This window comes from Ruditapes philippinarum, unplaced genomic scaffold (genome assembly GCF_026571515.1).
Source record: "Ruditapes philippinarum isolate M1 unplaced genomic scaffold, ASM2657151v2 ctg1191_1_1_1_1, whole genome shotgun sequence".
NCBI lineage: Eukaryota > Metazoa > Mollusca > Bivalvia > Venerida > Veneridae > Ruditapes > Ruditapes philippinarum.
Window position 1 is genome coordinate 192,319 of NW_026853614.1, and position 12,794 is coordinate 205,112.

Here is a 12,794-nt window from a genome sequence, read left to right on the forward strand (position 1 = left end):
TATACAAAAACTTGTTTTGTTAAGTTAAGCGTGACTCAAGCATTCCAACATACATGTTTATATCGTTAAAATTGAAAACATACGTGTTGCTATACAAATGGTTACATCAATATCTTGTACATTTAAATCACTTCAGAATAGCTCATACTGAGTACTGGTATATTGAAAAGTATGCTACGTAACTGTAAAGGAAGTTATCTGCATCGCGTCCGTGTACGTCTGAAAAGTAATAATTTACCAAAACATATTTTCATCATTACATGGCAATGGTGACAAAAGGGACCAAAGGTCTTCCACCAACAATTTAACACAAGACAATATTCGACATTAAAAAAAGAATAAACATCAAATAAAAATGTTGTACTTATTGCTGCCTTTTCACTTCTACATTTATAAAGTAAATATTAAGCATACAAATAAATTTGAAATGAATTTGAAATTGTAGTCGGATGAATTACGATTCTTGCAATGCGTGGAGTAATTTTATAAGGTAATTACGTCGACGTCTGTAAAACAGAAATATTTACATAACGCCTTTAACCTCGAACATATAAAAAGTAGGGTAAATATAATTTTTAGTCTGATATCCCTTTATTTCAAATATTTTGTACCACTTCTCACGTGCACTTTCATAAATTCAGTTAAAAGTAAGAGTATATTTTACAGAGTAAATTATGTCTGCCACTTGAAAGTTATAGTTTCCACTTGCAATAGAGAAAATATTTAAAGTAATCCTCTTTGTTGATAGTACTTTTTTTATTTCGCGGGTATCCTGTTAACAGCTTTAATAGGGCAGCAATATACTGTTATCTATACACTCCCGTTGTATCTCCGCTAAACATGTTGAACAATATGAAGTGTTATATACGATACATACTTTTAGCGTGACTTTTACTTGAAACACATCGCAGTGATGAAATACATGGGGGAGGAAGTGTTACACGAGGGATGGAGTTCTTAAGATAACTTGTTATGGAGTTCTTGTGATAACATTCACGGAGTTCGTCGGAAAACAATTGTATATACTGCAAAAACACTCGTCAAAAATGGTAAGTTTCATCTTTTAAAAGCGAATTTTATGTGCTAAATCAATCTTTTATGATTAAGCTTGCCTTACATATTGTATTATGTGTCAAATACTAATTCATAGTCCGTTTTTCATCGCCTCGTACATAAAATCTTGTAGATTTTGAGTATAATTTTCAAATCATTTGCCATTTTGCAAGTATTGGCCTGTTTATTTCAAGTCTTCATCCTTGCCATACATAATTGCAAAATTGCAAACATAAAGCCCGGCAAATAAAATTCTTCCCGATTTTTCAAATGTCCCGGAGTTCTTGTGATAACTCAAAATATGTCCTGGAGTTCTTATGATAACTATGTTACTGCCAATGTGTTTATTGAGCTAAATCACGACACGTTTTAGCGTTTTTTATTATTCAGTAAGGTTGTAAATCATTATAAATGTAATACGTTCATTTTTTTGCACAAAAATGATGATATATAATGTTGGTTTTGAGTGTATTTTAGTGATAATACTGAGATATCTTATTGGTATCTTTTTCTGACGCAAATTTCGTTGACTGGAAAAAGGATTGATGTAGAGCATTGACTTTCATAATAAAATGCGCTCAAGTATGGTGTTTTCATGTATATTTTTCTGCCGGTGTTTGGTGGGTATTTCCCCAATGTAATCTTAGTGGAGGAAACTGTGTTAATATTGCTGAAATTGATAACAAAATATATTTTAGTCAAAATTATTTCGTTTGAACCCAGATGGACTTACAACTTTGTTCGAGAGATCGGTAGTTATAGAGCCAACCGCAGTTGAGTTTTTATCATATTGTCGTACTTCCTGGAAACATAGGTTTGAAGAAAGTATCCTGGTTTTATACATATATTTCCTTATTATGGTTATAAAATGATACAAATTACTTAGCCCTTAGATAAGCGATGCACACTATATATTATCTGCTTAAGAAAGATGGTTGAGAACAACGTGTAGGTTTTGAGACATTTTTGTTTAATTTGTGGTTTAGGCCATGATACTGCCGCTGATTCAATCTTTACTGTAGATGATAGCCTATCACCTGTTTATCCTTTCCAGACACTCGATCAAGATCAGCAATTTATCCACACATTTTTGTGCAAAGGATGAGCGTATTATATTTCATAGGTATTTACAACCTTCTTGAATAATAAAAAACGCTAAAACGTACCATGATTTAGCACAAGAAACACATTGGCAGTAACAAAAGTTATAACAAGAACTCCAGGACATATTTTGAGTAATCATAAGAACTCCGGGACATTTGAAAAATCGGGTATAACTTTGTTAGTCGCAGCATTATGTTTGCAATTTTCCATTTTAATTGAGATGACTTAAACGCACTAGTCACAGATATTTTAAAAATATTAATATTTTCATTTTATGTATTTTATAATTAGATATTTTGTTGTTGTATATAAATAGATGTAAACATTTTGAGGCGCATGGGTGTGCAAACAGCTATGTCATCAACATTACTAAATTGGACTTCAAATCGCGCAATCGATGGAAAAATTGGTCCAATATCTGAGGTTTGCAATTGCTGTAGCGGAACAAAGAATTCCCAATTGTCTTGGTGGACGGTAGATTTAGGACAACGGTATCCTATCAGTAGCGTTACTGTGTACAGTAGAGACAAAGGTTAGTATTAATCTGTTTTGTCCGCTTATATTGTAAGAAATGTTTACCTATTTGTAAATATAACGCAAAACTCTGTTTTCATTTAAACTCAACGTGTTAATTTCTGCTGAAGCCGAAACTAGTGGATAGGTGTGGTGGGATGAGGCGAGTAGAACGGAAGCTGGTGCTTACAATTTCTGTACAGGCTAAGTCAAACGGCACTGTTTTTATCATATTTGCCTTTTCCTTTTTTGTTTCTGACTTTGGGATATTAAGTTCGTTATTTCAAGTAGTATGCTTTTTTTATTAAATTTTTCTAAATGGTTAATATTTACTTATCTGTATGTTTTAGAGGGAAAATATAAACAACTTACAGATTTCAAGCTTTATTTTTCTAATAATACTGGACAAAGTTCATATCAACTGGTTGAAAATACAACGAGGCGGATAGATGGAAATGAACATGTGCTAACTTTTTCAAATCAGCTAACAAGATATATTAAGATCGAGAGACCAGGCATCCTGACTTTGTGTGAAGTTTTGGTGACTGAAGGGGGTGAGCACTTTTATTCTCAACTCGGATCAATGTACATTTCTATTTATTGTGTCGGTATTATTTGAATTAATGCTAGCTAGTTTACGAATCGCAAATCATAGTTGTGTTCTTCAATAAATACAAGATGTTTCATAGATTTTAGAGGCAATTTGTTTGCTAAATGTAAAATTTGATTTATGGCAGAACAAATTATACGAGTTTTACAGAATGTGAGGTAGGAACATTTGGCGAGGAATGCTCCCAAATTTGTCACTGTGCCGATAAACGTGCATGTGATAAAAGAAATGGATATTGTCAGTCAGATGCATGTAAAGTTGGTTGGATTGGTACATCGTGTAACAAAAGTAAGCTTACAAATGACACGTTGTGTTACATGCTCAAAATATGTTTGATATTTCTTAAAATATATTTTGCTACTTTAACCTTAAAGATATATAAATGTATGATCAACAAGCCGAGATTCAAATTATCGCAGACCTTTTTGAGATGATGATATCAATAGTACATATATTTCCAGTATAGCGTGTATTCCGATATGCTTACAGGAATTGTGACATATATTTTAATCACAGTATTGCCGCAAAGAAAACAATCTACTATAACAGCAAAAGTAAAAATAGTTACGACAAGTTTTATAAGATTGGAATAGGCAAATATTTACTGGAATATGTTTATTTGTCAAGTATTGAAAGAAATAACGAACAGATAGCTGTTACAAGTAGCAGTGACCGAATGTTACGGTAAATAAATATCACGTGATTACCTACCCTGTACACTTCAGCCTTCAATATTTCCGTATACAATCTTGAAATCTTAAGATTTGAAAAAAACATCTTTATGTAAAAATGTTTACTTTTAAATTTGTAATAAGGCGCCCTTGTTTATCATTCATTCTATATTTTATTTAAACTTATGCTGAAATTACGGCATAATATGTATATGTTTGTTCATAATGCGTCATAAGTTGAGACTGACATTTGTTTTTACTAAGAATGCCCAAAGAACACTTTTGGAGACAAGTGTAGTGAGAGCTGTTTTTGTGCAGATGGTACATGTACTAACGACTATGGGATATGTGAAAACGGTTGCCAAGACGGATACACTGGTTTCCATTGTAATCAAGGTGAGTTGATGTAATATCCTAGTTACTTACGTCTGCTATTTAAATTAAATACCCCTTGCTGGACTTTCTTTAAACTTCCCTCAGATGTTCACATCAACAAGGAAATGGTCAGCATCAATGCTAGCATTGTGCTTGCTGAAGTTAAATGATAAATAGTTTCATGTCTACTTTATAAGCCCTGTACCTTTCTAAATGTTATTCATCATGCTCTGCGCAAATGTTTACTTTAAATATGCATTGTGAAGATGTTCCTACTGAAGGTTACATTTGAAAGTGAAATTTAGAGAATCTCGTGACTGCTGTAAACATTTGGATCAAATGCCGGTGTGATGTATCAAAGTCAATGCCACCCTTGAAAGTGAAACGTCATACTAGTTTATATCAGCTATACAAAAATGTTCATGAAGGGCCTTTTTCACTTTTGTTAAAATGTACAGATGTTTGTGAATTTTTGTGCTCACTCAAGGTCAAGGTCTCAATGTTTGTAACAGCAGCCGGTGTAAGACCTTTTTAATCTTAAGTGGGAATATTGTCAAAAATACTATTTTGTGAGTAAAACGTGCTTGATGACGTGAATATCTGCATGAATTATTTTAAGAATGGAACACAAGTAAGAAACTTTACAACATCATGTTGGCAATATTTTTGTCTTTATTTGTAGCGCATATCGTAACATGGCAAAAAAATCAGCACTTAACAAATCATTGTCAGCAACTAAAAAGGGTGATATATTAAATAAAAATGTGTTTGTTTAGCATGTAACATCCAATTTTATTTATTTAATGAACACCAAGTCTTATATTTTCATCCGATTTTCAGTCATTGAAATATTTTTCGAATCCTCTATTGTTTGTATACAGTTGGTGAAACCCACCAGGGAGAAAAGAAGAAGAATTCAACAGCTCTCGTAGCAGGTGTTATCAGTGGATCAATAATTGTCCTGATACTTAGCGCCTTAATTGTTGTTGTTTTGATATTTAGAAAGAGAAAAAGGTTTAAAAAGATAAATCAAAATGACATATACTTGACTGCCAATAGCTTTAATAGATTCTATGTTATTTTGAATTAATCTTTATTTTTTTATAAAGTTATGTCTGTCTTTGTTACAAACACCGATAAATAAAGAATGCAATATCAGTTCTCTATCTACAGTCAATTCGTCTTTCCTTTACTGCTATTTGAATACAGTTATATAATATGTTTAAAGGTAGAATCAATTCAATGTATACTTAATAAAGTCTTGAGATAAGTACCTTTATGAAATACTATTCAAAAAGATAGGTCACGTTACGAATGTTTTAATGGTATTGTGCGTTATTATTTGTAATATTGTTTTGTTGTTTTTGTTCCTTGCTTGCTAAAGATATATATTTTGATTACAGTGAGAACAATAAAAATCACTACTCAACGCCAAAGTCTCGAGCTGCACAAGATGATCCAGATTATGACACTTTAGACGTACTCAATGGTAAAATTATATATATTGATATATTTTGCGTATGTTTTGCATACATCGTACAATAAGAAATGCAAGCTACTTTAATCTCATTCTTTGCTCTGTCATTAAAATTTCGAGAACGATTTAGGTCAATTTCTAATTCCACTTATTTATATTAATAGACTAAGTTATGTGCAGTAAACTGTCGGTTCCGTTGATCTCACAGGGAAAAAGACAGATCATGTTTGTACTACAATCGTTAATATGGCCTTTGCATTTGACGCTGATGTTTTTCAAAAGTCTTTTATACTCAAATTTGCTATAAACGTACACATGAGGATTGTTTTGTGTGTACCATTTATGCTTATTTTTGTCAACTGGATAAGAGAAAATACTGATTATTTGTGTATTGTCCATGATGTTAGATAGGCAAATTACGCACATTGATTCTGCAACGGTCTCTGCTGGTTTAACCCTTCATGTGGGAATATTAATGAAAGTATAACTATTTATATGAAATAGCCGTGGAAAACTACCAGGGTTTGAAGTAATTATTTTGTAAACGTTTTTTGGGGAAAAAAAGTCTTATATTAGTATCGTTGAGCTGCCGTCTGAATCATGTATGTCCTGAAAAGTATATTATCAATTATCTATTAAGTAGTTGAACTGCTAAACTTGAGAGCCCAATCGGACACAAAACATATTTTTTTTTTTCTGCCTTTTCACAAAGAAATTTTGGTCCCTTTCTGTGGGCTGTGATGAGGGATTGCCCACACTTTTACTGTAGTCAAAAGTGATATGGACCTAAAAAATTGACCAAAATATTTATAATAAAATTCTAGAAATTTTTATTTATAAAATGAAATTTTTGACAAATTTAAAATGATGATTTATTTACTAATATTCTGGAAAATATAAGTTACATTTACATGTAAACCTTTTTTTTTTCCAAAAAGAATCACAAAACATTTGACAAAATTGCCTTAAGTTTTTTAAAATTTTTTAATTTAAAAACCCTACAAATTTTTTGTTAAATCAAATTTTTTTGGGAAATTTTCAAAATATAGACAGGGGGGCCTTCAGACTATTGCACTCTCAAAAATTGGGTTTTTTGCACTGAAAAATTGTAAATTGGGAAAGTTTATTTTTTAAAAATCATTTTTTTCACGGAATCGTGACGTTTTAAAATTATCTGTATACCCCTGCTGCAATCGATCATAAATTTATTTCATATTACGTTTAAAAAAGAAAAATTTTCCCCTTATTTAAAATTTGTAATAAATATTCCTTTTCCTTTAAAGTAAAGGGAATTTGAATTGCCTTACGGCTGGTTTTTATATACAACGGGCATATAACCCGTAAAAAATCTTCATAGCTTTTTTACCCCTAACTGTCAAGGCATACCCTTTCTGGAAAATCTTGGGGGAAAAAGGTTTCGAAAGGGTATTGGGCGGTCGTGTGTAAAACCCACCATCTCTTCATTCGCTTTTAAATTTTCCGCCCCGTCATGTACGCCTGACGTTCTGTTTTAGCATCTTTAAAAAAGTATGGTAAAACATAAATTGGGAAATTTTCACTAAAAACGAAATTTTGTGCCCTCAAGTTTTTGCTTGCTCCGTCAAGCAAACAATAACAAATTTTTGTCGAAAAACTCACATTTTTTGGCACACGTATCTTTTTTGGGGACATTAATTTTAATGTGGGAATTTCAAATTTTTTCCCTTCATTTTTAAATGATGACACTCCAAGCTTCCGTTTTCATCCCGTCTTTCCCCACATGGGTTTACAAAATTGACTGTGTAGGGAAACTTTTTTTAGGTTTGACGGGGGAAGAATAGGGGTTCCCCCCTCACCCCCCCTGGGTGCTGCTGGGTAGGTAAGGGCCCTTGATAAACTGTTTTAAACCCTACAAAACCAGTCTACACAAAACCGTATCTCATTGTAAACCCAGGGGATGCTGTGGTTTTTCTTCTGTGTTACCGTGGGTTGTGGTATTGCGCCATTTTGGGTTTTAAAGTTTATCAAAATGGTTTCGGAGAGCTTTTTTATCCCATATCTTGACCCTACATAAATGCCCTTTTTTACAGATAGGTTTAAACCCTGAAAAGTGTATCTAAAACGAGCCGTTTTCCCGCGTTTTTCCCCTTTAAAAGTTTCGTCAGTTTGCAATTTGATGTACCCCTCCCGTAATGGAAAATCTCTGGCCCTTTATTTCTGTCAATCTCTCTCATAGAGAGTATATGGGCTTTTCAACACTAGCTTTGTCAAACTGTAAAAAGGGAATCAATTTACACGAAAAAAATATTACTGGCTCTGTTACCCTAATGGGGTCTCAGTGTCTCTGTCTGAGTCTGATTCCCTTTGGGATCTACGTTTTAATTTAAATTTTTTACCACTTTTTTCAAACCCCTTTTATTCACTACCTGTTTTTGTGTCAGACTGTTCTTCGTCACTGTACTGATTTCAAACTCCTGGGGTCAGATCATCAAATATCCAACCTCTGGGATGTAGGACTCGCTCCCGGGAGGTATCCCCCAAAAGATTCAAACCCAATTCCCTTTTTAAATTTCCTTTAAAAAAATAAGAAAAAGATATGTTCACTATGATACTGAAAGGGAAAATTAAAAGTAAAAAAAAGGAAAAAAAAAAAAAAAAGAGGGTTTTAACCTCGAACGTCGCACACGCGAAGCGCCCCTGATGTCAAATTTACGATTTAATATTCATTAATTAAAAAAATAATTGCTAAAATAGCAAAAAGGGGAGAGAATCTCGTCGCCCAAGCATTTTTGTAAAAAATGCCTTTTTAAAAGAAAAAAAAATCGGTTTCAGCGATAATAAAATTCAATTTAAATAAACAAATATGAAAAAAAAAAAATAGAAAAATTTCAAGTTTTAATATCATTTAAAATCACTAAAAATGATAGTATTGCTGGAAAAAAATTCGTTTGACCGGGATTTAAAACTGCAATTCCCTAGCGAACAGGGAGACGTGTTTAAAAAACCCAATATTATAAAAAGGGAAAAAAAAGACTAGACATCAGAGATTTAAAAAAAAATATAACATTATGTTTGGTTTTTTTTCCTTTAAAATTTGTCCATTTCTTTAAAAAATTTCATATAAAAAGCTAATTTCTTTATTTTAAACTCCGGGGCACCGAAAAAAAGTATGGGGACGAAAAATCGCTGTCATTAGCCCCTTTTCCCTTTTTCCCCAAGTTTTTGACGTTACGTTTATATATGCCCGAGTGCCCCTTTTTCGTGGCGGCGGTCATTAATGTACCATTGCTTATCATTTAAGGGTTTTTAAAACCAAATTAAAAATGTTGTTGAAAAATCTCCCTTTCATAAACCCAATTTTTTGAAATTTGTTTGTAAACCCCGTCGTATTGGGAATTATTTTTTTAAAACCCCCAAATGGGGACAAATTTGGTACAGGAGGTTTTTAAATTACCCCCATTGATTGAACCCTTTACCCTTCATTAACGATATTTCCCAACGGGTTTTCTCATTTAAAAATTTTCTCACCAGCTTATTATGTAAAAAAATTTTTTTTAGGGGTTTTTTTGTATCTCTGATTTTGAATATATTTAAAAAATATTTATAAAGTTTGTTTCTTGTTTTGTACAAGCTTTTAACTTAATGTTTGACCGGTCCCCGTATCCTTCAAATGTTCCCTTCTGTATGTCTTTCTCTTAAAATTTTGGTTTTATGATATTTTTCTTTAAAAGCCTTGTCGTTGGGAAAAAATTTCCACTAGTTAACAACAAAATTCAATTTACAATACATCTAGCTTGCCTAATATTATGGAGAATGTGATGAAGTTTTTGTTTTACTTCAGTTGTAGTTGTAATAGCATTGAAATCGTGTGATTAGAATTCTGTCTGTGGCAATTTTTGTACTAAATTAAATCATGTCTGTAATATATATAGAATACATTTCCCCTTTCATTCTAAGGAAACTAATTTAGTGTTTGTATGTAGCCGTAATTTTGTAATCTTTTCCAAGTTTTATTATGTCACACTATTTGAGCACGTATAAATAAATCACAACTTTTAATATAAGCAATGATGCAGACATCCTTCATGTTAGAGTAATACAATTGTTATATCACTGGGGAGCAGTTAATGTTGTTTAAAGTATCAATCGGTATTATCATTCATATTCAAAAACATACACTAAAAGGAATAATGACAAATACAGAATATGAACTTACAAACTGACCTGATTGTTGTTATATGAAGCCCTTATGTGAAATTGTTTTCCTAAATACATCACTTGCAGGAATACCTTCCCAAACCATTTAAAAACTTGAAAAAAATGAAAAATTTTCAATCCATGAAAAAAAATATTTTTACATCATTTAAATTGTAAGAAAGCAAATTTTGTGCTTATAAACGGTTGTTTCCAAATTAAAATGCAAGTGGGGTTGTGTTACATAGCAAACTATTTTAAAAAATTTGGGGAAGTTTTAAGTTCTGTTTAATTGCTTCATTATGTTTTTCACCATAAATTAATATTTGCCAATTTTTAAACAAAAAATGAAATAAAATGGACAATAAAGAGATTTTTAAAAGTTTTAATTATAAATAAAACAAGAAAATACAAAAACTTTTTTTTTTAAGGTTTAAACGTGACTTAAGCAAATTTCCCAAAATACATGTTTTATCGTTAAAAATTTTAAAACGACGTTTCTTGGGTTACAAATGGTTAATTTAAAATCTTGTAAAATTTAAAACACTTCAGAATTTGCTCATAAATGGTACTGGGATATTGAAATTGCTACGTAACTGTAAAAAGGGAAATTATCTTTATCCCGTCCCTGTTACGTCTGAGAGGTAATAAATTTATCAAAACATATTTTCATCATTACATGGCAATGGTGACAAAAGTGACCGAAGGTCTTCCACCAACAATTTAGCACAAGACAATATTCGACGTTAAAAAAAAACATCAAATAAAAATGTGGTACTTATTGCTGCCTTTTCACTTCTACATTTATAAAGTAAAAAATAAGCATACAAAAAAATTTGAAATGAATTTGAAATTGTGGTCGGATGAATTACGCTCTTGCTATGCGTGGAGTAATTTTATAAGGTAATTACGTCGACGTCTGTAAAACAGAAATATTTACATAACGCCTTTTGCTCTTTAAGATTTTATAAAAATTTAACCTCGAACATATAAAACGTAAGGTAAATGTGATTTTTAGTCTAATATCCCTTTATTTCAAATCTTTTGTACCACTTCTCACGTGCACTTTCATAAGTTCAGTTAAAAGTAAGAGTATATTTTACAGAGTAAATTATGTCTGCCACTTGAAAGTTATAGTTTCCACTTGCAATAGAGAAAATATTTAAAGTAATCCTCTTTGTTGATAGTACTTTTTTATTTCGCGTGTATCCTGATAACAGCTTTTATAGGGCAGCGATTTACTGTTATCTATACACGCCCGTTGTATCTCCTCTAAACATGTTGAACAATATGAAGTGTTATATACGATACATACTTTTAACGTGACTTAAACTTGAAACACATCGCAATGATGAAATACACGGGGGAGGAAGTGTTACACGAGGGATGGAGTTCTTATGATAACTTGTTATGGAGTTCTTGTCACAGAGTTCGTCGGAAAACTGTTGTATATACAGCAAACACACTCGTCAAAAATGGTAATTTTCATATTTGAAAAGTGAGTTTTAGGTGCTTAATTAATCTTTAATGATTAAGATTGCCTTACATATTGTATTATGTGTCAAAAACTAATTCATAGTCCATTTTTCATCGCCTCTTGCATAAAATCTGGTAGATTTTGAGTAAAAGTATTGGCCTGTTTATTTCAAGTCTTCATCCTTGCCATACATAATTGCAAAATTGCAAACATAAAGCCTGGCAAACAAATCTATACCCGATTTTTCAAATGTCGCGGAGTTCTTGTGATAACTCAAAATAGTCCTGGAGTTCTTATGATAACTTTGTTACTGCCAATATGTTTCTTGAGCTAAATCACGGCACATTTTAGCTTTTTGTATTATTCAGTAAGGTTGCAAATCATAATGAATGTAGTACGTTCATTTTTTTTGCACAAACATGATGATATATAATGTTGGTTTTGAGTGTATTTTAGTGACAATACTGAGATATCTTATTGGTATTTATGCTGACGCAAAATTCGTAAACTTGAAAAAAGATTGATGTAGAGCATTGCATTTCATAATAAAATGCGCTCAAGTATGATGTCTTCATGTATATTTTTCTGCCGGTGTTTGATGGGTATTACCCCTATGTTATCTTAGTGGAGGAAACTGTGTTAATATTGCTGATATTTTAGTCAAACTTATTTCGTTTGAACCCAGAGGGACTTGCAAATTTGTTCGAGAGGTCGGTAGTTATAGAGCCAACCGCAGTTGAGTTTTTATCATACTGTCGTACTTCATGGAAACATAGGTTTGAAGAAACTATCCTTGTTTTATACATGTACTTCCTTATTATGGTATAAAATTATACAAATTACTTAGCCCTTAGATAAGCGATGCACCACTATATATTATCTGCTTAAGAAAGATGGTTGAGAACAACGTGTAGGTTTTGAGACATTTTTGTTTTGTGGTTTAGGCCATGATACTGCCGCTGTTTCAATCTTTACTGTAGATGATAGCCTTTCCAGACACTCGATCAAGATCAGCAATATATCCACACATTTTTGTGCAAAGGATGAGCGTATTATATTTCAAAGGTATTTACAACCTTATTGAATAATAAAAAACGCTTAAACGTGTCGTGATTTAGCACAAGATACACATTGGCAGTAACAAAAGATATCATAAGAACTCCAGTACATATTTTGAGTTATCATAAGAACTCCGGGACATTTGAAAAATCGGGTATAAATTTGTTTGTCGCAGCATTATGTTTGCAATTTTGCATTATAATTAGGTAATTATGTATGGCAAGGATTAAGACTTGAAATAAACAGGTCAATACAGTGAAAGTTGAGAAAACCGGACGGCTT

General features: G+C 32.0%; 1 protein-coding gene across 1 annotated transcript; it reads left to right on the top strand.

Annotated features, from left to right (window-relative positions):
- Window positions 1-2,493: 2,493 nt before the first annotated feature.
- Window positions 2,494-5,980, top strand: LOC132737359 (uncharacterized). Its single transcript, XM_060724630.1, has 6 exons — window positions 2,494-2,689; window positions 3,021-3,224; window positions 3,431-3,568; window positions 4,216-4,347; window positions 5,208-5,340; window positions 5,730-5,980. The coding sequence occupies exons 1-6, from the start codon at window positions 2,494-2,496 to the stop codon at window positions 5,869-5,871; spliced, it is 945 nt and encodes a 314-aa protein (XP_060580613.1). The 3' UTR covers window positions 5,872-5,980.
- Window positions 5,981-12,794: the final 6,814 nt, after the last annotated feature.